General features: G+C 43.5%; 1 protein-coding gene across 1 annotated transcript in view; it reads right to left on the reverse strand.

Annotated features, from left to right (window-relative positions):
• Positions 1-25,202, reverse strand: part of notch3 (notch receptor 3) — a 29,337-nt gene extending 4,135 nt beyond the window's left edge. Inside the window, exons 1-31 of the mRNA XM_084429357.1 lie at positions 24,924-25,202; positions 23,322-23,388; positions 12,935-13,077; positions 12,512-12,847; positions 11,777-11,899; positions 11,455-11,688; positions 11,211-11,366; positions 10,903-11,088; positions 9,822-9,935; positions 8,501-8,614; positions 6,989-7,222; positions 6,792-6,902; positions 6,284-6,476; positions 6,047-6,192; positions 5,578-5,811; positions 5,337-5,489; positions 5,004-5,232; positions 4,714-4,915; positions 4,387-4,543; positions 4,117-4,301; positions 3,851-3,983; positions 3,169-3,423; positions 2,977-3,089; positions 2,321-2,850; positions 1,914-2,240; positions 1,460-1,608; positions 1,131-1,353; positions 946-1,036; positions 669-837; positions 247-551; positions 10-157 (exon numbers count right to left, since the gene is read on the reverse strand). Coding sequence (XP_084285483.1) covers positions 10-157; positions 247-551; positions 669-837; positions 946-1,036; positions 1,131-1,353; positions 1,460-1,608; positions 1,914-2,240; positions 2,321-2,850; positions 2,977-3,089; positions 3,169-3,423; positions 3,851-3,983; positions 4,117-4,301; positions 4,387-4,543; positions 4,714-4,915; positions 5,004-5,232; positions 5,337-5,489; positions 5,578-5,811; positions 6,047-6,192; positions 6,284-6,476; positions 6,792-6,902; positions 6,989-7,222; positions 8,501-8,614; positions 9,822-9,935; positions 10,903-11,088; positions 11,211-11,366; positions 11,455-11,688; positions 11,777-11,899; positions 12,512-12,847; positions 12,935-13,077; positions 23,322-23,388; positions 24,924-24,984 — 5,821 coding nt within the window. The 5' untranslated portion in view covers positions 24,985-25,202. The remainder of the gene's footprint in view (positions 1-9; positions 158-246; positions 552-668; positions 838-945; positions 1,037-1,130; positions 1,354-1,459; positions 1,609-1,913; positions 2,241-2,320; positions 2,851-2,976; positions 3,090-3,168; positions 3,424-3,850; positions 3,984-4,116; positions 4,302-4,386; positions 4,544-4,713; positions 4,916-5,003; positions 5,233-5,336; positions 5,490-5,577; positions 5,812-6,046; positions 6,193-6,283; positions 6,477-6,791; positions 6,903-6,988; positions 7,223-8,500; positions 8,615-9,821; positions 9,936-10,902; positions 11,089-11,210; positions 11,367-11,454; positions 11,689-11,776; positions 11,900-12,511; positions 12,848-12,934; positions 13,078-23,321; positions 23,389-24,923) is intronic.
• Positions 25,203-25,416: the final 214 nt, after the last annotated feature.

A 25,416-nucleotide genomic window follows, 5' to 3' on the forward strand; every position in this document is an offset into this window, starting at 1 on the left:
TGTGCCTACCTATTTCATCAACAGCATTGACATCAGCATGGCAGGTGATCAACTCTTCCACCATGCCCTCTACTGCCAGACGGGCTGCAAGGATCAGAGCAGTGGACCCATCATACATGCGTGAGTCTAGGTCTGTGGCGCGGTTCCTGATCAGAATCTGAAGATGCAAGAATATGGAATACATTAGCACTGATTTTGTGTCAATAGTCCATATTTAAACATGTATTTGTTCATAGGTGACTTTACCTGGAAAACCCCCTGAGCATCAGCTGCTACAGCTGCATGCAGAGGTGAGCGGCCTGTGTTATCCTGTGCATTTGCATCAGCCCCAGCATCCAAGAGTCTTTTAGCTGCGTCAGCTCGGGCGTAGCGTGCAGCCAGGTGCAGAGCAGTCTCTCCAGTGCGGTCGGTCTGAGCTGCGAGCGATGCTCCTTGGTAAATGAGATCGGATATGATGTTGGCTGAGGATTCTTCTGAGTCATCATCTTCAGTCACTTCGGGCTCCAGCCCACCTCCACAGAAGGATGCCAGCATCAGGGGTGTGAAGCCATCTATATGAAATAATAGTATGTAAATGTTTTGAATCAATTTGTAATTCTTGTATCTGAAGTTAATCTATGCAGGACCCAAACATGGACTAAGAAAGTAGACAGTCAAACATATCATACCAGGGCCTCGGACATTGACGTCCATGCAGTCGCTGTCAAACTCTCCCTGCGGAGGTGTGAGAGCCATGGAAGGTGGCATACGGATATCTGCCGCTGCCAAGTGATGCTGTGTCCACTGTCTGCTGTCAACTGCATCCTCACCATCTGACAGAATGCTTGGCTCTTCCACCTGGTCATAAAAAAGAGGATATTATTAAGGCTGTTCATTCACATATATAACTGTTTCACTGATGCATACACATATACATCGAAAGAAGAGTGATAAATGGTCAATCACCTTAAGTCTTTTAGCCTCAGGGCAGTCTGTGTCTATCCACTGGTCACTGTGATCAGCCAATAGAGACTCTTCCACTGTTTTTGGCATGTGTCTGCAAAGAGTCATACATGCTAATTAGTGCCTATAAAAGGGATATTTTGATGATGCATACTGACAATAGCTTTGATACTGCATGAGCGACTCACTTCATGCCCAGGGAATCTTGGCCCACAGGTTCTCTGCGGTTCTTGTTACTGCTCGTTTCCTTCTTGAGGAAGAAGCCCTCAGGGAACCAGAGTGTGCTGTGCTCACGTTTGCGGCGGGCAATCAACATGCCCACCATCAAGATTACCAACAAGAACAGAGAAGCCACCCCTACTAGCAGTAGCTTACTCCATTCAGGAAACTTATAAAAATCCATTGGTTCACCTGAAAGAGAATTGGTAAATTATCATAAAATTGTCAAAGGTAGCCAGCTGGACCAATGAGGCCTATGTAAGGCGGCAGTTAAGTTGGTGTAAGTGTGGATACTTACTGCGTACTTCTTTGAGGGGGTATGGGAAACGCAACATATCACTAGCCTGCAGAGCACCCAGATATTCAGCAGCGCTGTTAGCATTGCGGAAGCAGTCATCCGAGCCCTGGGAGCATAGCCTGTTGTCTATCTCCAAGTATACAACGGACCTTCAGAGGAGCCAAAGAGTATTTGTAAAGGTACACTCACATTAGCAAACCGTTGGCAAAATTTTGCAGGCAAAGAAGGTCCATTGTCAATATTTTAGCGATGCATGAAGCACTACTCACTCAAAGGTCACTTCCAAAATAAGCAGCTGTATTACTGGTCAACACAGCAAAAAACTTCAAAGTTAAAAGAATTCAAAATTCATGGTCTCATGGGGTCTTATTGCGGTGACTACAATTTGCCTGCAGAATTTCGCCGTACAAAGGTAAATGAAATTGCACCGTTTACTATAGTAACCCCAACTTACCCAATGACCTCCTGCTGAGGATGAACCTCTCGTTTAATGCGTGTCCCATGGCCTGTAAAGGGTCGGATCATGTATTCTCCGTTCTGATCAAGGCGGAAACGCAATGTGGTGTGGAGGATTACACTTAGTTTCCGCAGGAAAGCAGTTTGTGTCCGTAGCAGCTCCTCTGGAGGCAGCAGGACTACAATAACCAGCACATCTTCCGCAAGATCTTCTGGAATCTTCCCTGCACAATCCAGTCCATCCCAGCCACACTCTTCTGTATTGCAGCCTTGATCACAGAGCCCATCTGCGTAATGGTCGGTACAGTACATCTCATAGATGGGGCTGAATGAAGAGAGACCGTATTAGAGAAAGACCATAATAAACGGTCCTATGATTCATGATAAAAATAGTACAGGACTTACTTGCAGACTTTCTCTTTGTTCTTGCAGTCAAAGTTATCGTACAGGCACTCTTCATTGTAGCAGAACTCATCACACTGGCTGTTGTTGAAGAGCCGATAGCAGCGAGGGTCTGTGCAGCGTGCCCAAGGGTTCACAGCAAGAGAGCAGTCACCTCCATCCCAGAGGCAGGCGAACGAATTACATTCTTTGTCACACACACCGTCATTGGCCTTGCCGTGACAATCAGCAATAGGGCACTGAGGAGGAAGAGGTGCCAGAAGCCTGGCTTCCTGTTCGCATCGTTTGCCCGACCAGCCATTGATGCACTGGCATTGGAAAAAAGGGAAGCTGATTTCCACTGTACAAAAGCCTCCATTGCGGCAGGGCTTGGAGGAGCAGCCATCACTGCTGCGGTGCTGACACTGTGGCCCGCCAAATCTCTGAATACAGGTGCAACGTGCACCTCGTGAGGTAAGAGTACAGCTGCCGCCGTTGTAGCAAGGCAGCTCTTTGCAGTTCATGCTCCTCTCACAGTTAGCACCTGCATACCCCTGAGAAAGAGACAATGAGGAGTTAAGTAGTTGCTTTTTAATTTGAATACAGTACAGTTAAGATGGAAACACAAGATCATAATGCTACAGTTGATACATTATGTCATATAAGGCCTGGATACTCACAAGCTGACAGGTGCAAGCGTATCCCAGCGGTGAGCTGCCGGACAAAGAGCACACTCCTCCGTTCATACAGGGCTGAGACTCGCACATACTGAATCTATTCTGACACCCTCGTCCTGAAGACAAAATTAAGTTAGACACAATCTTACATATGTACCTCACAGACACATTTTTCAGTTTTCAGACATCCCTCACCTGTGAAGCCTGGCTTGCACACACACTGGTAATCACTGGGCAACTGTATGCAGTCCAAGCTGTTGGAGGAGTCGCAGGGATCGGAAAGGCACTCGTTGATGTCTCCCTCACAGCGTTCTCCAGTGAAGCCTGGAGGGCAGTTACATCTGTACCCTCCAACCCTGTCCACACATGTGCCGTTATTTTGACACTTGGGTATCCCTCGGGGCCATGAGGGAATTGCGCAGTCATCCTCATTTATCTCACAGAGGACCCCTAAGAAAATGTCATAATGAAAACATTTGAGTGACAATATTCCAACCTATATGTAACCTATGTACACTACCATTTAAAAGTTTGCGGACAGCAAGATTTTTTCTTTAAAAAAAAAAAAAAGAAAAAAGAAAAGAATACTGTTTTTAATACAGCTTTCAACATTGATAATAATTACTTGATCAGAAAATTCTTAAGGATCATGTGATACTGAAGACTGGAGTAATGATGCTGAAAATTCAGCTAAGATCATAGTAATAAATTACACTCTAAAATATTAAAACAGAAAAGTTATTTTACATTGTAATAACAATATTACTGATTTACTGTATTTTTGTGTATACTCAAACTTTTGATGGTAGTTTATATTTTGATTTTCGCACTTGATTCTGGTATATTTTTCACCATAGTTTTATCATTTTTAACTTACCTAGAGTTCCTGGAGGGCAGGAGCAGATGTAATGTCCCACCAGGTCAATGCAGGTTCCTCCATTTTGACATGGGTGAGACTGACACTCATTGACCTCTCTCTCGCAATTGCTCCCCTCATAACCAGGCATACACTGGAGTAAAAACAGGTCAGTTCAACATCTTTTCTGAAATATCTTCAGTTCTTCATATTCTGTAGTTAATTAGGCCTTGTACAAGTATGAATGATAGCATATGCTATTTTGTACCAGTGGTGAGATGACTTACATCACAGGTGAATCCTCCCATGTAGCTCCTGCAGGTGGCGCCATTGAGGCAAGGTTTGTCCTCACAGTGGTCAAACTGGGACTCACAGTAACTGCCTGTGTAGTCTGCGGGACATTTGCAGTAGTGTGTGTTGCCAGTATTGACACAGTGTCCACCATAGAGGCAAAGCTCATCTGTCTGGAGACCTGTGCAAGAGAGAGTGTGTGAACCGTTAGCAAGGTCATAGTGAAATTGAATCCATAAAAAAAATTCACATCTATTTCTATGTACCTCTCTGTCTGGCTGCAATTTCACAGGACACTCCTGGGATGTCACAATAACGACCTGACCAGGCACCCAAACAGTCACACGTGAAGGAGGCATCTTTCTGTCTGCAGCGACCACCATTCTTGCAAGGGTTAGAAGGCCTGCACCAATCAACTGGATACTAAAAGAGAGATGAAAAAATTCATTTTAATCTGTAATTTATTTTCATTGGTTCCATTCTATCCTTGATTTTATATCTTTATTATTTTATTTATTCTAATATTTATTATTTTATGTAATATAAAAAATGTGTAAGCATGTTGAGGTTATAGCATTATGTTGGACTAATACCTGGCAACGGGGGCCAGTGTAACCTTTCGGACATGAGCAGCGATATGACTCCAGGGCATCTTGACAAACTCCTCCATTAAGGCACGGTTGAGAGTTACACTCGTTCACCTCGTACTGGCAGTAATCTCCAGTGAATCCTGAGCGGCAAGTGCATTTGAAGCCGTTGATCCCATCAGTGCAGGTTCCTCCATTAAAACAGGAGCTAAAACAAAAGGGGAGATGATTTGTTTATAAGCTACTATTGGCTACAGCGTTTCTTTTATAAGCTATGAGCGTCTTCATGGTCTCACCTTTCAGTGCAGTCTGCTATGTTGGTCTCACAGAAAAGGCCTGTGAAACCTGGTTTGCAGGTACATGTGTAGCTGTTGACGTAGTCGGTGCAAGTGCCTCCGTTCTTGCAGGGACCGCTCTGACACTCGTTCACCTCGGCAGCACAGCGTTCCCCGGTGAAGCCTGGCAGACAGCTGCAACGGTATGAGTTCACTCCATCTGTACAGGATCCTCCATTCAGACAGGGGTCTGACAAAATTTGAGAACACCATTAGACCACGCCAAAGAATGGCCTGACTGCTTTATTTGCAAGATCTGCAATAAAAACCTAGTTTATGTTCCATTTGACTCACTTGGTGAACAGTCATTGATGTCAGTTTCGCAGTTGGGACCAGAGTAGCCAGCACGGCAGGAGCACACGTAGCCACCCAAAGTATTTGTACAGGTCCCGCGGTTCTTACAAGGGTTAGAGGTGCATTCATTTATGTCATTGTTACACAACTGACCTGTGGTGTGAAGGACACTCAGAGTTAAGACATGCTTCAGGAAACTCAATTCTTATAGATTTGAATCAGAATGCATTTAGAAACTTACCCTGCCACCCAGGTTGGCAGTTACACTGGTAGCCAAGGTAGTCGGGTGTGTTCACACAGGAAGCATGGTTGGCACAAGGGTTGGGAGAGCAAGGTGTAAGCAGTTCTGCACAGGTGGGACCACTATAAGGTGGCTCACAGAGACAGGTGAAACTGGCAACTCCATCCACACAGGTGCCTTGATTTAGACACGGGCTGGAGGCACACTCGTTGATGTTCACCTGACATAAGTTACCTGAGGATGGGAGTGAAAGACAGCTGTCAGAATGTAGCCATTGGCAAAAACAGTTCAATTCTTAAGAACTGGAATTCCCTACATTACGAAACATTACACCCTTTTCAGCAGCAGAGTTTGAAAATAAAATATGAGAGGACAGTCTGTTCTTCCTGGTACAACAATGTGTAATAAAATCTCTTTTTGTTGTTATTATTGTAATACACATACTGAGCTAATGTAACATATATCTCACCTCTAAAACCCTGCCGACACTTGCAGGTAAAACCATTGAGCTGGTCGAAACAGGTGCCTGCATTCTGGCAGGGGCTGGGTAAACAATCGTTTCGGTCTAGGTCACAGTTCTTACCCACCCATCCAGGCTCACAGTCACACCGATAGCTGCAGGAGCAATACAAACAAGAGTCACAGTCAAAACAAGTCCCCATTTATTTACTTCCTGCTGGTTTTAAAGTTTGTAATGGAGCTGTACCCATTAGGGTCATCCCTGCAGGTCCCGTGCAAACATGGGCTGCTGGCACACTCATCCACTTGTGAATAGCAGAATGGGTCGTGGAAACCTTCAGGGCACTGGCAGTGGAAGCCGTTCTCATCATCTACGCAGGTCCCTCCGTTGCGACAAGGGTTCGACTGGCACTCATCAATCTCGTCTTTACATTGAGATCCTGAAAGGGATGGAAGTTTATAATGAGGTTTCAGTAACACTTTATTTTATAGTGTCCTTGTTACATATTTTACATGTACTTACTATAGTAACATCAGTAAATTATACATAATTACAAGCAACTAACCCTAACCGTGTAGTGAGCTTGTTGTTCATTAATATTACTCGGTACTTAACTGTATAATTACACAGCAACAAGGACAGTGTAGAATAAAGTTTAACCGAGGTTTCTCTTCTGTATCTCTCTTAATTTGCTAATTCAACAGCGTGTTTATAATGTATAAGAAAAGTGGGGGAGGCTCTCTCCCTGTCTCACCGGTAAAGCCAGGTTTGCAGACACATTCATAGCGGTTTATGCCATCTTTGCAGATTCCGTAGTCACATGGGTTGCTAGCACAGTCGTCAAAGTTGATTTCACAGTTGGTACCTGTGTGGGAAGCCAAAACCGTCTTTAACATGAAACAGAAAACTGAATGTAGCTAATAGTTGAATTAGTAATACATCATCCCTCACCTGAGGTGCCATGTTGACACTGGCAGATATACTTGTTGACTCGGTCCACGCATTTGCCGCCATTCTGGCAGGGGTTGCTGTGGCACTCGTTGAGCTGGTTCTCGCAGCGGTAGCCAGTGTAGCCAGGATCACAATTACAAGTGTAACTGGCAATGCCATCTATGCAAGTGCCATGGTGGCACGGGTCGGGCTTGCAGTTATCGATGTTGCTCTCACACAGCCTTCCCTCAAATCCTGAGGACAAAGAGGAGACGTGTAGGAGTGAATAAGCAGAGAAGAGTGATTTTTTTTTTTCTGTAAGCCCAACATCTCGAGGGCTGAGTGAGGTGGTGAGAACGGAGAAGTATCAGATTTATATGGTCACCGATGCTCTACAGGTTCCTGCATTTGTGGTTTGTGTCCGGCAAGAACAATTTCCCCTCTGCGGACCATTACTGCACAAGCTAGGTAAGACGAAATAGCATTGTCTTCGTTCATAGTATTTCCATATTCCTACTGTCCGCTCATAACCACTGTAGCTCACAAACTCTGCATGAATGATTCAATGCCCTTTATTTGTGTTTTTGTCTGGGGTGTAAATACTTCCTTGGTTTCCTTGTACTCTTTATCCTTCTTATCCAGCACCCCCTTGACTGCCCCCCTGCTTTTTAGGTCTGAAAATGTCTCTCCTCTTTCCCCAGACTCGATACGTTTTTTCTCTCTTTTCTGTCTGCTACCTCCGTTTCCTTCTTTCTCTCTCTCTTGTGAAAGGTTCTACAGTTTGGAGTCTCTGTTCCCGTGGTTTCCATGCCGACAGGCTGTCAAGGCAGCAGCCTTGTGAGGAGCAGGGCAGGGCTGGGCTGCGGTAGTGAGAGAGAAAGTGAGAGAGCCCTTCACAGGCCTCACAGACCTGCTTTTGTCCCCTCGAGTAGCAGGACAATACCCTGCGTCCCAGCTAACGGGACAGCTCAGCAGAGGGGAACTGGAGCACGGCGAATACCAAACAGCAGGCTGTTTCAGACAATACACAAACTCCATGTCTGTGCTTTCTAAAAGCCAAGAGACACATGCAGTATGTACTGTATCTTTAGCCCAAAACATTCACATACAAGCTCATGTGAATTTGATGGACAAACTAAAACCAGAAAACAGCCATTCCTACAGGCACAACTATGTGAAATAAATTGCTGGGACCTTTGGTTGTGCCATACGTCACTGTGTGGGTATGCATTGTGGGTTACAGATGAACAGATGTCGGGGTGATGACCGAGCATAACCCTCAACGTCAGCAGCTGCTGGCCTTGGTGACCCTGTGACATTGGGGTCTGCAGGGCAGAGGAGGGGGATTTAAAGCTTTTCGTCAGTATGCCCAGCATACCCAGTATGAAGTAAAGCATTTGACCCTGACACTACAAGCAGGTGTATGGATGAAGTCAGCAATGATGATTTTGACTTTGAACCCTGAAGGGATCCACAAAACTCTTGCACAGCAGGCACACACAATCATACACACATATTCATTTAGCAGCTTACCTTCAGCACAGCGGCATTCATACCCATTGGGCCGGTCAATGCACTTGGCTCCATTTTGGCAGGGAGTGCTGGCGCACTCATCAATGTCGATCTGACACATGGTGCCAGTAAACCCTGGGACAGGCAAACATAGAGGTTAGAGGTCAGTCTGAGGCAGCAGAGGTGAGTTCCACACACTGACCGGGTCATTAGGTTCAGCTTTGGGGGCAGTAGAGCTCGGTCTAGTTATAGATCTCTGCACCTTGGCTTATTCAAGCTTATTGAGTTTTCAATGGAGGTTCACTTAAAGTTTTGAACGAATCTCTGTTTGAATTTATGATGTCAGTGGTTTGTATTATCAATAACATATGCACTGTGGCTTGACACTCTTCAAGACCACTGATAACCAGAATTTAAAACATTTGACTTAATACTGGAGCCTTAGAATATGTCCAGATTCTGCATTCTCTGAATCCATCCAACTGTCACAATCTGGAATGGACTGTGTTGAAATGTTTTTCTTATCAATCATATTCTTGAGTTGATCTGTGCATTATAGTCTTAGTATGTGAAAAATTTTTTGTTGGGATATTAACTGTCTCTTTATAAAAAAAAATTGGAAGATATTAATCAAGTTTCTTTACATTTTTGCAGTGATTAAAATTTGCTATATGGAAAATATGCATTTGTGAGAGGGCAGTGGGATTTAAACAATGACTGATATCCCTTGTCTGGGAAAACGTTCTAGTAAGAATGAAAAAAATGGCTGGGGCCCCATGAGAAATGTTCATTTCTGCATCTTTAGAGGGTGTTGTGTTGATTAACAGTGTTATGATGGGATCTATGTTGATGCCTAGGGCAGAAGGTTAGAAGGGGGAGATGCTAGAATTGTTTTCTTCAAGGCCAGTGGCCCTCCCCCTTTCCTTGCACAAACGCTACCGGCTCAATAGCTAAATGGGGGGTGCGGGGTTGTCTGCCCCAGATGTAAATTGCGGACATGGAAAAGAATCTCATTAGCAGGGCTGCTGTTCCCCCCACCACCTCTATGTAGAGAGAGACGGGTGAGACTGCTGTCCCTTCTCTATGAACAAGTTGGGAAGAGGAGGAGGGGGGGGTGCTTGTGTAGAGGGGCTACAATGGTGTCTTTGTTTGGGCACGCAGTTGCATAGCGCTAAAGACTGCACTCTAATGAGTAATTACGCAAAAACTCTATCAGGCTAGGGGGCAAAGCTAGGTTTAACCTGATATTACATGAATTGAGATTGTATATTAAGTGACCACACAAGTGAATTTTGCATACATACTGTTGAGCTGGTGATGCTGGGAAAATGACGTTTCATACCTGGCTGACAGGTGCAGGTGAAGCCATTAACCATGTCTCGGCAGATGCCGTCGTTTACACAAGGGTTGCTCTCGCATTCATCAACGTCCACCTCGCAGTACTTCCCCTGATAGCCTGATAGAGAGAAATCAGAGTGAAACACAGTTCTAACCCTCAATGCATTGAAGACAAATCTCGGACCGCAGTTTCTCACAACACAGGGGCCCATAGACACACTGAGATGTTCTGCTACACTGCACCCTACAGCAAGTTCATGTCTCTGAGGAAATGGAGAATTGCTTCGTCTATGCAAACTGAGGCCCCTGCTTTGACTAGAAGCACCACACCCTACTGTCCGCAGGATGCCCTGTGGTCATCTCTCCATTGAGAACACACATGTTCTATAATCAGCAGAGTGCCGCTCTTGTGTGTCGCCCTATTCAGGTGAAACAGAGTGTGGGCTGGGGCCAGAGCATTGACGGCGGCATGGAATCAGAAAGAATTGGCCCCTCCACGTGAGCCAGGGCCAAGTTGCCGATGATCAGGAGGGTGGGGAAGAAGAGGTGTCTGTGGAAATGAAAGGGGTACGAGCAGAAGTGGGGGGAGGGGATGAGAGTGCTGGGAAAAAGTTTGCTCTCTCTCTATGTGCGTAGGGCGAAGAACGGAGCACAGAGGGGCCCCATTGTTCCACTCCATTCCCACCACTCAAGATCTCATTATAATTCACTGCACACTCCTCCCCCTCTCTCCCAGATTGCCCAATACACCCCGCTCCCAGCGCCGATTTGTATGGTTCCCCAAAAAACCTAAAGATGCATGTAGTGCAGGATACAAGTTTTTACTGAACGTGTGTGCTGAAGACACAAAGCCAAAACACTGATCTGTGGTTTCTGTGACTTACCCATGTGGACAGAGTTTTTCTATTTCAATTAAATTACCCCTCCCCAAATGACCACAACGTTATTACATAACAAACCCTCCTCTTCTGAACTTTGCATGTTTTCCAAAGTAGGTCTATATAGTAATATAGTCTGGAAGTCCACATTGATCTGAAGCAGATTTAACATCTCTGTGTAAGCTAAGGTCAAGTGTACTGACATACCAGGCATACAGATGCATGTGAACTCGCCGATGCGGTCCAGGCAGGTGGCGTCGTTTTGGCAGGGCATGGACAGACACTCATTGATATCAATCTCACAGCGAGGGCCGGTATAGCCACGTCCACACTGGCACTGGAACGAACCCTCCGTGTTTACACACTTCCCAAAATGCTCGCAGGGGTTGGCACCTGGCACAAGAGAGAAACAGAGGAGTCAGTTAACATTTACTCTTTACTGAGAGAGACAAAGATGAGGGACAGACAGAAAGAATCAACGAGAGAGGGAGCCATTCACAATGTTGTACATTTACCAATTGAACACTCATCCATGTCTTGGTTGCAGGCTCCGCCAACAAAGCCAGCAGGGCAGGTGCAGATGGCGCGGCCGTTCAGAGGGTTAGTGTCACACACGGCCCCCTCATTACAGGGGTTACTGACACAAGCATCATCCAGATGACAGAGCAGACCTGTAGGGACAGCAGAATGTCACTAATTGGACTCTGAGGATAACGAACAAGACCTAAAAACAAGGCGGGATGATAAAGACAGTCATACCAGTTTTGCCCACCGGGCACTCGCAGAAAAAGGAGGCCACGCGGTCATGACATGTGGCGCCGTTGAAACAGACAGCTGTGGCACAGTCATCAATGTTCTCACTGCAGTCGTCCCCCGTCCAGCCATTGACGCATACACAGGTGTGCCCTCCAATGGTGTTGAAGCATGTACCGCCATTGTGACAAGCATTGGGCTGCATGAGACACTCGTTGACATCCTCAGCACAATACTGGCCTAAGGACAGAATGACAAATGCCAATTTATTTTAAGTTATTTTAACTTAAAAATTAACAGTAAACATGGGAAAAAAGTGTACATTTACCTGTCCACTCAGGCAGACATTGACAATTATATGTGTTGACACCATCTACACAGATCCCACCATTCATGCACTTGTGTCCAGGGCAGTCATCCACGTTCTCCTCGCAGTTGTGTCCCCTGAAGCCTGGGCGGAGAAATGAAATATGACACAGGAAGCAGGGGGGTAAATGTGGGAATAACAATGTCTGATCTTTTCCTCACTTCCCTAACACACCTAATAATTTTCACTTACTCCTGTTCCACAACCATTGATAAATTGATGAACAGAGTAAAGAGAGCAGTAAAAAGGTCCAGTGGGTGTTGAGTGTTTACATATTCTCTCGGTGGTTCCCACAGAGGCAAAGCCAGGACCTGACGGAGATCTGCTCTAGAGGGCCATACTCCCTGTCGTGTTTGCTTGTTTTATAATCTCTCACGGTTTCAATGACTTCCTCTCTGGTGAGAGACATTTCCTGCTTGCTCCCCAGAGGGGAGCAGAAAGGCAATAAAGTAAATTCCTGCCCAGCAGCCCACGCGCTTTCCCTCTTCCACGCTTTGACTGTTCTGCTCACTCTCTTTCTCTTCTGTATCTTTCTCTCACTCAGTCTGAGCTATTTATAGCAAGCATGAGGTATCACTGCCTGGAAAGTTCAGACGCATCGGGAAACCCCGATTCCAAGGGTTGGGCATGAGTATGGGAACTTGATAAAGGGTGTGTGTCTACATGAATGCATGCATGCTTTCTGTCTGTTTGTACCTGGCAAGCAAGCACATTCGTAGGTGTGGTCACCGGTCTGATGGCAGGTGCCCCCGTTGAGACACTGTGAAGGGGCGCAAGGCTGGGTGGGCACCTCGCATGTGCGCCCGCTGTACCCAGCAAGGCAGTCACAACGGAATGAGCCATGGGTGTTCATGCAGATTCCACCATTAAGGCATTTTCCAGGTTTGCGGCACTCATCAATGTCATTGCGACAGTTTTTTCCCTGATACCCAGGTGGGCACGAGCAGTTGTAGTGATTGTTCCAATTAGTACAACGGGCACCATTGGCACAGGGATTTGTGGCACATGCATCAATCAGGGAACAATCCTGACCTGCAGACACAAGAAGCGTCATTCACAACCAGCCCTATATTTCCCACAAACTGTACCATGATGACATGAAGACACCCTCAAGCTTACCTCTGAAACCTCGCTGGCACACACAAGTGTACTGTGGGATTCCATTAGCAACCTGGCTCTTGCAAGCTGCTCCGTTTAGACAAGGCGAGCGATGACAGGGGTCCAGATGCTGACAAAGTAAACCAGTATAACCAGGCCGGCATCTGTTGAGGGGCACAAATTTAGAAAATGAGCACCTGAGTGTAAAAGCATTTCAGTGGGACCTCAGAAACTTTTATCAACAGGCCAGGTCCAGTATCTCTCCAAACTCATGCACAGAAAACATAAATAGTAAATATACTAAGCTTAGTATAAAACAAGGTTAGGGAGCAGGTGATAATCCACACACACACACACACACACACACACACACACACACACACACACACACACACACACACACACACACACACACACACACACACACACACACACACAGGTATTATTATTCTTGTATAAGGACTTTTGGTCCCCACAATGTAGGGTTTACCAGGACCACAAACACACACACACAGAGAAAAACACTAAATTTTATGCTATCCCCAGATGTTGCATATATGTCTGACTTGACTGTAACAGCAGAGCACACTTTGCACATTCTTTGGTATTCCAATCCAGAAAGCATGCTACTCTCCATGCCAGTTTGCATTCCAGGATTATTACTGATTTTCCAATTTCTTCGCTGCATTCAATAGTAAAACACGGCTGTCAATAGTAAAACACAGAACTATCTGTGTTCACCCATGAGACCTTGCACTGTATTCCATGTGTTACCTCACAATGGCGACCGCTCAAAAGACAGGAGACAACAAAACATAGATGATATGTTGGTAAAGCCACTTTGTGGCAGTTGAATACAGTTCTTTCCGCTCTAATTCTATGCTTTTCAGTACAGGAAGGTTATCTTGATGGACAATTGAGTGGGACCTGAAACTGAACAGGTAAGATAAAATAAACTACTTTTTCCTAAAAAAAAAAAGCCATCTCTATCATGGGCTCTGGGGCCTTTGGTAAGCTAGGCATGAGAAGCCAGTGTGTGTTGGGTAACCCTACACCCACACAGGGAGCCCCACCACAGGATGAACTCCCACATCAAAAAGACCGTTTGAAGCTGATGACAAGCACTGGGATGGTCTGTTCTCTCTGTGTCCCCCCTCAGGCCCTCTCTCTCTTTCCACTGTAAAACAACCCCTGGGCAGAGACAACAATGGCTTTTCCTCCTCTTTCTGTTATAGGATGACCACTTTTTACACTGAGCTATCTGTCCCTTTGTTGTTTTTCTTCTTTTGTGGTTGGCGTCTCCTCCCCCACACAAATTTGAAGCAGTTTCTTTCTGACCTTGGAGAGGGGCTTTAAAAAAGCGCTTGGCAAATAGGGGGTACTGTTTTAGACTTCTGCTGGACCATAGAGGGAGCCTGCTAGCCGTTCATGATCTATACTTTCCATTCAACCATTTCATCAAAATTAGAGAGAATTCAAATTCTGGTGAACTGTTTTTCTACCCAGCAAGACAATAGAGGATGACGCCACAGTGTTCTGCTGTTTGGAAGACACACCTACAGAAATGTTTCATATGGGAGTAATAAAATATTCTGGAACTGGAACCAAAAAACATACATAAGGGAGCCAAGATTAAGTTGCTGGCATCAAGAATCCCAAGTCTTCTGATTAACGAGACTTACATCTGATACTGAATAGGACATGTTATGTTAAGGTTAAAATTCACTGATTGACAGAATAGAAGAGGAGGAAAATGCAAAACTCTCTTCACTTGCTCAGTTCATTGGTGAAGTCTGCATATTAATAACAGTACTGTTGACTTAACATCACAAGAGTGTATTTGCCGGCCATGGTTGGTTGTTTTTATCATAAAGTCTGAGAATTTAAAGCAGAGAGGCCAACTGGACCAAACTTAGGGGTGACATATCAAAAACAAAATGAATCATGCCTGTTACTATTTTTTCCAATACAGCTGGCTACATGAAATGCCGTAGGTTAAAACTGCGTGTCTGTGGGGAGTTTTTTTCTCAACTTTAAATGCAAAACAAGTAGGAAACAGATCAGCAATAAGTAAGAAACAATTCTTCATGAATACCCAGGGCTACTCCTCCATCTCCTGAAGCCCCCAATGCGGCACACTGATTTTCCCTATGAACCCTTCACATGCTGGGAGGTCAAATGTCAGAGGTCAGCAGTCTGATTGTGATGATAATGTCAGGCAGTGTAGTGGGGGTAGGTTGGGGGTGTCTGGTAGGGAAAGAATGTTTTTTGGAGGGTGGGATGGGGGAAAGAGTCCGGTACGGAGAGTCATGTCCTGTCATATTTCCTGTAATCCCTCGTCTCCTGCTCTGAAAACACTCACACTCTTTCTGAATCCCAGATCCCTGTTGCTGTGGCAACCTCACAGACGACCGAGCAAGCCTGACACCCCACCAATCACCCCCTACCCTTCATCCCCTTGGCTATTTGTCATGGCTTGGCTGGGTTTATTTAGAGGCAAATTAACTATGTCTGGAATCTTTGGGGTAAAAAAAAAAAAAAATGAAATGGGGAGTTGCGGCACAAAAAGAGTTTTGAGGAGAACCGCATCAAGGTTCAACTAGCATGCAGTCTGACACTCAAGCCCTTATAAAAATGGCCATTCTGCACGATAGGCCTTTGAAGAATGCAGACAGCCTACTTTACAACCTGTTGTTTGCCTGTCTTTGGCTCTAGGAAGCAGTTTACATCGAGTGCATGTGTACATGAGCAGTAAGGAATTTGTGATAAAGGCCAAACTGGATAGATTCTGTGGTACATCTAACTGAGCAATTTTACATGTATCTTTTGTTACAAAAAAAAAAGAAAAAAAAAAAAGGTCAGCAAATGGTTAAACAAAAGAGAAACTTTTTGGACCGATCACAATGGGCAGGATGACCGAGGAACTGCTTGTGGGATTTCAAAGAGTTACTGGACTATGAGGAATTGTGGATGTGTTGACAAGAGCTATTTCCAAACACAAAGAGAGGGAGCCTCTGGCCTTACAAAACATGATAACATGCATGTGTGTGTGAGTTTTGGAACGCATTCCCTCTATGTGTTTGTATCCGTGCTGGAGTTTCATACTTATTGCATTGTGAAAACCTTCGTGAAAGTGTGTGAGAATGTGTAGATATTGGTCAAGTAGCAGCAGGGGGAGGTTAGGATATTTGTCCTCACACGGTGTTCTGCAGCCAAAACACACATTCTTTTGTCTAGGCCTTGGCTGTGCCTATCATTCGTCCAAAAACATACAGCCAAGAGTCCTATCAGAGCTTTCAGAGTGAAAAAAATAACTCATTGTAAAGGGCATTCAATCTGGCAGGAACTCCACTGTGAGCGAGAATTTTCTAAAAAGAAGATTTTGGACAATTTTGAGTGTTGTACGCTAGGTGTGGGATGTTACTCAGCATGACCATTGATTTAGAATGTACCAAGAGTATACCCCTGGCCCCTAAGGAATAGAGTAGACATGGGTGAGATAGGAAGAGGGCAGAAACAGTAATCCTCCAATGTCACAACACCACTGATGGCTCACGCCAGCTGCAAATAGCACCAAACAACTGTTCACATCTGTCAGCACTGCTTTGGCTTTCCGCTTCTCTCTGCTTCTTTAAAGGATTACACCCAAAACAATGGCACTATTCGGTCAGTGAATCTCCAAACAGATGTGCACAAACACACACACACACATGAACGCAGGCAGTTAGATCACATGCACAAGCATAGCAGCATCTTCCCTGATAATGCTGGAAGTTGGAAGGTTAATGAAGCAGTTGGACAGGTTAACAATTAAGCCATGACTCTTAACTGAGAGAAAGACTAGATAAAACAACCAAGTGCACTGATGCAGTCAAACACCACCACAAATACCTCACATGCACACTCAAACACGTTGTGTGACTTACGAACAATTTCCTCTCCTAGGATGCTGAGAAACCACAAGACATATCAGACTGAGAAAACAATGGCAAGGGCTTCATTCATGTATAGTAAAGGTGTACCTATGGACCATATCAAAAGAATTACATGGGACCTAACAGCATTTTGTAACTTGAATGTACACAGGGGCTTTTTGGATGCTGCCGGAATGATTTATGTGTGTGAAGCTCGGCATCTATGCTCACTTTTGAAACTCAATGCCATTTTTCCTGAACTCAGAGGTCATTGTGGCAGTGTCACCTGACACTATTCTCTTTAGCACAATACCATACAATCATCTAGCAGTCTAAGGTCATAGCACCTGTGGAAGAGAAGCACAAACACACCACGTCTCTCTGAAAGTGCTTCATCTGGTCAGTCATGGTCCAGGAGGCACCAAGCATGAGAGAGTTCCCAACAGAATTTCAATCTCCCGGGTACTTGAAGCCATCCTTCCCACTCTGAGGTGAAAGACAATAACCATGCACTTCTCACGGCCAACTCTTTCCTTAGTAGGAAGTCAGTTGCGTGTAGGTCACCTGCTATTAATGTCACTGAAACTAAACCCGGTTTTGTTTGCTTTGAAAACTGATGAAGCAACTTTCAGGGTATCAAAATTCCAAAAGTCCCCTGAAAAATGTCTGTGGCGGGGTTTGGCATATAGCTGCTCCATTCCTTTGTAAAGAGCCCATACCGACACCACACTGCCAACTAGAGCCTGTTCCCCCTCCCCCAACTGCCCCCTCCCAGCTCCCCATCTTCTCAAAGAGGAACCAAAGTGGGGGTAGGGGAGCATTTTGTGGGCCAAATAAAAGAGCTAAAGTAGTCAGAACCCTATTGTTTAGGGACGGGGGAGCGGTGGCCCAAACAGCCAGGCTTTCAGGCCTGTGCTCAAACGAACCAACAGGCCTCTGCTGTAGCCTGGCAACAGTAACCCATGGCTGAGGAGAGAGCTGAAAGGGTGGGGGTTTGTGAGGGCAGAACTTTCACAGGAACTGAACCTTCCATATAAACTTTCTATTATCGCTGAAAGTAGAGAATTTCAAAAATTGGAATCAAAATTGTGCCTACAGCACATGAAATGGCTTTTTAGAATATGGTTGTAGGCCGGTTTTCATGTGGATCATTTGGATTTTAACAAATAAAAAAAACTTTCCAACAAAAAACCACCTGTCAACCTGTGGAAATATGTAGATTGGTAGATATGTAGAGAGAGGTAACCCATTGTCCTGCTGCGTTGCATTGGCCACATAATTATTCATCTGTGAGATTATTAAAAATAAACTGACTGGAAGTGGACTAAAACAATAATATGGTCGTTCAAGACTCATGGCTAAAGCCTTAACACAGATCTTATCAAACTATAGTTCACACAAACTCTAGGGCAAAATATTTTCATCAGATAAGATTTAATGCTTTTGAAAAACATTTGGTGTATAGAAATTTATGTCAATGCTCTCAAAAAAAAAAACAACAAAAAAAAAAACAGAATTTCTGGTATTGCTAACAAGCCAACCACAACCGCATTGCAAGCACCCCAGACTCGAGGTCTTCCAAAGCATTCTTTGCTGTACTTCACCACAAAACCCCACCCCAGCACCTAAACCGATCCAGATCTCTTGGAACTCAAAGAGAAGCAGACTTTTCTTACTGATTCTGCAGATCTAAAGACAATTAAAAAATCTGAGAAAACTAGAAATGGAAGGCATTTGCATTCCACAACCGCAAAGCTAAAACTCTACATAACTCCAAAATTACTTTTAGCTATAACCTGGTGTGCCCTGTAGTATACATTAAGCAAATAGGAATTTTACAATCTCGCATTTTGTGCATTAAGTACATCATGTAAAAATGCTGCCAACCACTCTAATCTATCTCATAAATCACAAAATATGCAGATAGTTGGGATGAAAACTCCCAGTTCATCTCTACATCATATTTAGAAACACTTTGGAAAGCTTTAATGTGGCTGTGATCAGAAAACAGCTTCAGAGTGTCTGATAAGAGTGGAAGAGAAATCTCAGGTAGAGGCCAAAGAATGCCTCTTATCTCCAACTCTGTCACCCGTAAACTTATTTACCTTCTTATCTTATCTTCCACATCATCAATAAACACACAAACAAACTACAACTTTCCTCCTTAGATTATCAGTTATGCCTACTCTTGCAGTACATTGTGTGAATGTATGATCGTATCAGATTGAATTAATTTGAAGTGATTAGCAAATGTTTGAATCCAGGATTCAATGGTGGTTAAAGTAGATTATGTCTCTCTGGACCCCAGTAGGTGAACCACCATGCTCTCACAAAACATATCTGGAGGGTAAAATAAGGAGTTAGAAAAAGAGAGAGGGCAAGAGCACATCATAAGCTCTCCTCAGCTGTCTTGATAGACAGGATGTGAGTAAAGTAGAGGGGTCAGGAGTCAGCACTTCCTGTGACAGGGCCTGGGAACAAGGACTCCCTGCTTGCGGCATCAAACCATATAGACCTTAGTCACTTCATTCACCCTACAGTCAAACTCAATTACACTCCAACCCCATCAAATCAGTAGGGTTCTCTTCTCAATCTGCTAACTTTCAAGTGGATGTCTCAATCTATTCCGCAAACAGACATTACCTTACACATATTTTTGACAGTTTTGCTCAAAACATCCCTTATCCTGGATCCTGAATAGACTAGAGGTAACGATAGCAATGAATGCAGTGGCGGCAGAGCAGGAATCTTACAAAGCATTCCACACTAATTCACTATATATTAAGGCAAAGTAACTTTATCTCTTAAGTGCCAAACTCAATATAAACAAACAGTGTTCCAGCCTTTACGATATAAACATAACTATCGGTATACACGGTTCTTTTAGTAAATCAACTGAGGCCTTGGATATCAACTTGTAGTTGTTAATTATTCCCTTTTGTAGAAATTGTGCAAAATTTTAGGTAAATAAATTACAGTTGTTAGTTCACAGAAGGCCTGTGATAGCAGAGCCTGCTTCATGTCTAACTATCTTCATACATCATGTCTTAAGAGGCAGAGAGCTTCCATGGGTCAGTAAAATGCAACACTCACAATTTATAGACTCACTCTGCTACTGGGGTCAAGGCGACACCATCAATAACGGACAGAGCCCCACTGTAACCGCTTCCTTTTTGAGCGATGTCTCTTTTCTCTGCTCTGTGGCTCACACACTTTCATCTCCACTGTTTGTTCTCACAGAGTGACAGTGGCCTGGGCTTGCAGAGCCTGCAGAGACAATGGAGAACCTCCACATCACTTCGCTGCGTGTGTGTGAGCATGTGTTTGGAGGCCCGTGGGCCGCCGGCTCCTCTCCTCCATAGGCCCGTCTGTCTCGGCATGGGGCGGCAGGCCGCTCAATGGCAGCACCTGGCCCTCCGCTCCCCCTTTGTAAGGGTCTGACTTCACTGGATTACCATCACAACATCCACCAGCTGTCCCTCCACACCCAAGCACAACCCCCTCTCTCCAACGCACATCCCCACCCCCGCCTTATTCTTCCAGCTGGACCCTCTCTGAATGACACACTCACAATCTGCCTAATTATCTCTTTGCTTCAGTCGAGACTATCCCACACCGTGGTTGCACTTGCTTGCATGCTCTCCACACTGGGGGGATGAGATTAGAGGCACGACGACACTTTAACAGAGCTTCCTGACTCTTCACCTTGAGTGACATTCCTGGACTCTTCACGACAAGTGCGCTGTCGTTCCATGCCTTGCATTTCCTATAGAAAAGGGATTCAAAGAGCGACGGACCATAGCAGGACCAGAATTTAATAATCGAATCCACAGACCAGTATCCCCTGTATACTTCAAACTTCATCCTTGGTGTCACCACCATCGAGTCAGTTTGGCAACTACATAAACAAATTTTACAGGGATTATATGATATGCTTTACATACTTGTGCCACAATAAAAGCACAAAACAGTTCCCCTTAATATTCCAGATGTTAACCCTGTGCCAGCTCATAAAAGTAGCCCAAGAAGCATTGGACTGTGGCCCATTGTAAGGAAGCACTCATTGGAGAGAGTTAGAGAAGGATTACTCCTGTAATCTGTCATGGACTGCACCAGCCACTGAAGCTCTCAGCGCAGGGGACCATGAAATGACACAGGATACAAACAAGTACTAGGGCTCAGTATATGCCTCAACCAGACACTGGTTAAACAACAGTCAACATAATTGAGCTGGTAACAATTACAGTCCTAAGGGGCATATTCACATAATATTACAGTCACTAGAGAGCTCTCACAACAAGGATACTACACTAAATAGGACAATTAACTTCCTCCAGGCACACAAGCTCTCATGGTAAGGAAGGAAAACATCATGGGGAGGAACAGGTGGAAGATTTGTTGCCAAGGTTTTTCTCAGAGACCAGATTTCAACACAGCTTGGTGTTCTTGTGAAATTCTGCGGTCCCAACCAGTACTCCTTACTACGTCTAGTTCAACCTTTGCCTCTGTTTGCAAAAGGTGCCATTATCCACTGTTTTCTCTGTTGTTCTCTTACTCTCATATGCCCTTTCTTCTCTAGTCCTCCTCCTTCTACTCTCTCTGGTCTCTCCAGCGGTGCTGGGTTACAGGTTGGTATCTGGAGGAATAAAGGTCCCTTTTCTGTTGTTTTGGATCTCTGATTTCATCAGGATCTCCAGGGAGGGGGTTGGAGTGGGTCTACTGTCCCCATAGCTTAAGGACTGGTCGGACCACTCTCTTGTGGCTGGCCATTCCAGATGGTTGTGTTACTGTGCTGTGTGGCATGACATTTACTGTCCTCTTTAAAAAATAATAAAAAAAATTCCTTTTTACTTGAAAAATGCCACCTGCTGACACAGATGCAATAGATTGTGAGTGAACTGCTCTTCACACACACTTACATTAAACTCTTAAAAAACAAGACAAAAGATAAAATGTGTCATAACATAAATGCTGTCAACAAAATGTCTAATTTAAAACAAAAACTTTGTAGATGGGTAGAGCAAGAATGACAACAGAACAAAGCACTAACATCATTACACATTTACTAACAGGCTGTGTTCATAACTTAGCCTGAGGTGTGCTGGGTAATGATTAATACTGTGACACTGACACAAAAGGCATTTTAGTGCCACCTTGCCATATTTATCTAACTCTAGAGTTTTATGAGAATTATAAATACACACCAAGTTTCAAGAAACAAATGAATGGCTAAAGGCTTCAGTTTACCTCAACAATCATCAATCAGTTAGGACATAACTCCCAGTTTCCACACCCATAACCAACCACCCTTTGGTGTGAGTTTGCATTCAAATTTCAGGTTTAAAGTACAATGAGGCTTCATCCAGGATACCTGGCCAGTGAGCAGGCAATAACTACTTGCCTGGGGGTGTGAGATTCTTTGGTTAATGGTGGAGTGATTGAAGTAGGTAGATTATTCCTTAAGGGCACACAACAAGAGCACCTTACAGATATTGAAATAAGCAAATTATTTACAACACTTACAAGCTACATAACTTATAAAAAGTTTGTCTTAGAGGGAACACTAATGGTGGTTGTGTTATATTTGTTTTAAGGAAAGGTAAAGGAGTGAACAAATACCATTAAGTAATAAACATGACTGTAGAAGATAATGCAATGTTTCATTTTCAGATAAAGAATGACCCCCCCCCCCCCCCCCCTTCTTACACCCAATGATTTGTAGAGATACACATACAAAACAAAAGTATTGATTTTAGTTTAACACCCTATTGATTTGGCTGTCACATAAAACCAATGAGAGTGGTTCCCACGTACCAGTGCCTCCTGGAAAAAAAACCCACTAATCACCATGAATGGAAGCTAGAGTGCACAGACACAGTTTTCCAAATCAGGCGGGAAACATAAAACAACAGCCCCAGGCTTTCATGTGATAACAATCACTTTGTATTAGCATAAACAATGAAGACAGCCTGTGTGAAGGAACGCTACGTATTTTGGAAAACTACTTGGCATGAGCAAAAAAAGCTTCCATAGATTCACTATCAGAAGTTCAATCATATATTTTATGTGACTGATATCTTGTGGACAGGCGTAGAGAGCATTTATTGTTAGCGCAAAATGATATAGTTCAATTTGTGTTAACTATGAGTCATAGAATCTGGTGAATTATTTCGATTATTTTCCTTAATAAAAGTCAAAGGACACTTTTCAAAACAGACCTCCTACATGTACAAGACAATACAACATTGCTCTGTGTTTTGCTACACTCCAGTTCCCTTTTCCACACTGTGATTGAAACTATGCAAAACTGATAACCAAGGCTGAATAACAGCAATAGCAAATGTCATCCAGTACCACCTGTTTAGAACACAGTCAACACACCACTGTGAATGTTATGCACTTATCAAACAATTTTGAGTTTTAACTAAACATCAAACAATAGTGTATCGAACAGAATTGTATTTGCAATATAAAAATGGCAACTGTAAGCTTACAAGCATCTTGAATCGATACACATTCCTCCATTTTCGCACGGCCTGTGTGTATCCACGCAGCGCAATCCTGTGGAAAGAGAGGGCACAATGAGGCAGAGACTACTTCAAATTCAACGATAAAAGCAAATCATAATCAACAACCCTGAAATATGACATATTACATCTCATTTATTTCATTGAAACACATACAACAAGCATATTACAGATGGTCACTCATAGCTGTCGGTTTATTTAGCCTACTCTTTGGTAAATAATAGCCTATATGCATTGAGTCTTATCTATTAAGAGTGCCGCGAGATAAGATTCAGATTCTTTCACACAGACTCCCGCTTTGTTCCAATCGAATGACAATAGAATTCAGCACGTGAACTCTTCTCAAATACGAAAAGCGATAGGAGGCGTATGATTTCCGATAATGTTAATACTTCATTAAAGCAGCAGTACTTTTGTCGATCTGTTAGCTATGAAGATGCATCCTATCTGTTATCTTCAAAAGGCTGCCGAAAGACAAGCCCATGCATCTGTTGATTTATTCTTTTTAATTCCAGAATATTGGTTTGTATTTTATTTTATGTGTATCTACTTTAAGTATATCGACTAACTGAATGAACTCACAAGAAGAACAAGAGAAAATGGTATTCCGACTCAAGCAAACAATAGTAGCCTATTTCATAATTTTATGGTAAGAAACTGGATAAAACAAATCTCGGATTTAAAAATAAAATAAACATTTGTTTCGCTCATTACCACCTCTATGAAAAAAAAAAAAGAAAATGATAATTTTCTAATTGTTATTTGTAAAGATTAAAAAAAAAAAAAAAAAAAACCCATAAAAGCTTCAAATAGACCTCCCACAAAACTCACCATGTACAAGCATATTTCCATTCATCAAGTCTTTTTGACCAAATCAGTAACGTAAAATATAAAATTCAGATATAATCTAGTGCAGTGATTTAACAGTATACCTTGATGACAATCTCAATTATGCACGTTGATAGGTCGCTTATCACCAGTGCAGCGAAGCGGACATTCACTGTTATTTTCTCACGGTTCAGCTATTCAGACAAGGACAAAATGCATACAGACCCAACTAACGCAATGCCCTCTAAAATTAATTATGTTATGTAGAAGAACTAAACTTGTAAAAGTTACACGACAACAAGCAATTTAGCAAATGCAACATTCACCACCAACAAAGAGAAGTCCTCGTGAGGTCTGAACTCTTTAAATCCCATCATCACTGAATATTCGTGCATAATGTTCTGCAATGGTCTTCACAACAATATTCGGCGCATACTAAAAAGTGCAAAGGTTTATTGCAAAAACGTACTGTTTGGCATTGAAATTTATACCGAACCAGTGATGGACTGAAACAAAAACGTTTATGAGAGCTATCAATTATGGCACATCCTGCATCAAACATCTGTGAGCAAAGCAGCACATGATTCCGAACCTCATAAATTAAAATGAATAAATCGAAGACAACAGGTCGGGATGGTTTAAGTTCTTTCGTTGATTCTAATGTAACAGGTTATGCGTCCACAAATGTCCTAAAACACTACCCTTACAAAAAAAAAGGGAGAAAAGAATCAGTCATCCTACCTTCGCTATTTTGCACCAGATATAAAATTGACAGAAATATCCAAAGACTGTAATTCCCCATTTCTGTGGAAACTCGATCCTACTCCTTTTTTGAAATGTTAGCAATAATACATCCTTTAAAAAATGACACGGTGATTGAAGTTCCAAGGAATCACATTAAGATGAAGCAGCGTCATAAAGTTAACTTGAGTGAATTTCATAGAAATTGAGCGTTTTCGATATAGTCCAATTCCGTATTTCCCTCTGCAGCTCGGACTCGGCTGCTGTGTGTCTCGAAACACCTCCAGGAACTTTTGAAAAAGTTTCTCCACTTCACTCACTTCGAATCGGAGTCCACCGTCAGGCTGTGTATCACTCCGCCCCCATCTCAAGCCTTCGCTCACTCAAGTGTGTTGTTCGCCCTTCCGCCGGAATGAATAGAGCGGATTCATCAAACTTAAAGGCTTCGAAATGAAAACGAATGTCTTCCCTCCGAAAAATAAGTACGTAGAAG

The sequence above is a fragment of the Rutilus rutilus genome, assembly GCF_951802725.1.
Source record: "Rutilus rutilus genome assembly, chromosome: 1".
Lineage (NCBI taxonomy): Eukaryota > Metazoa > Chordata > Actinopteri > Cypriniformes > Leuciscidae > Rutilus > Rutilus rutilus.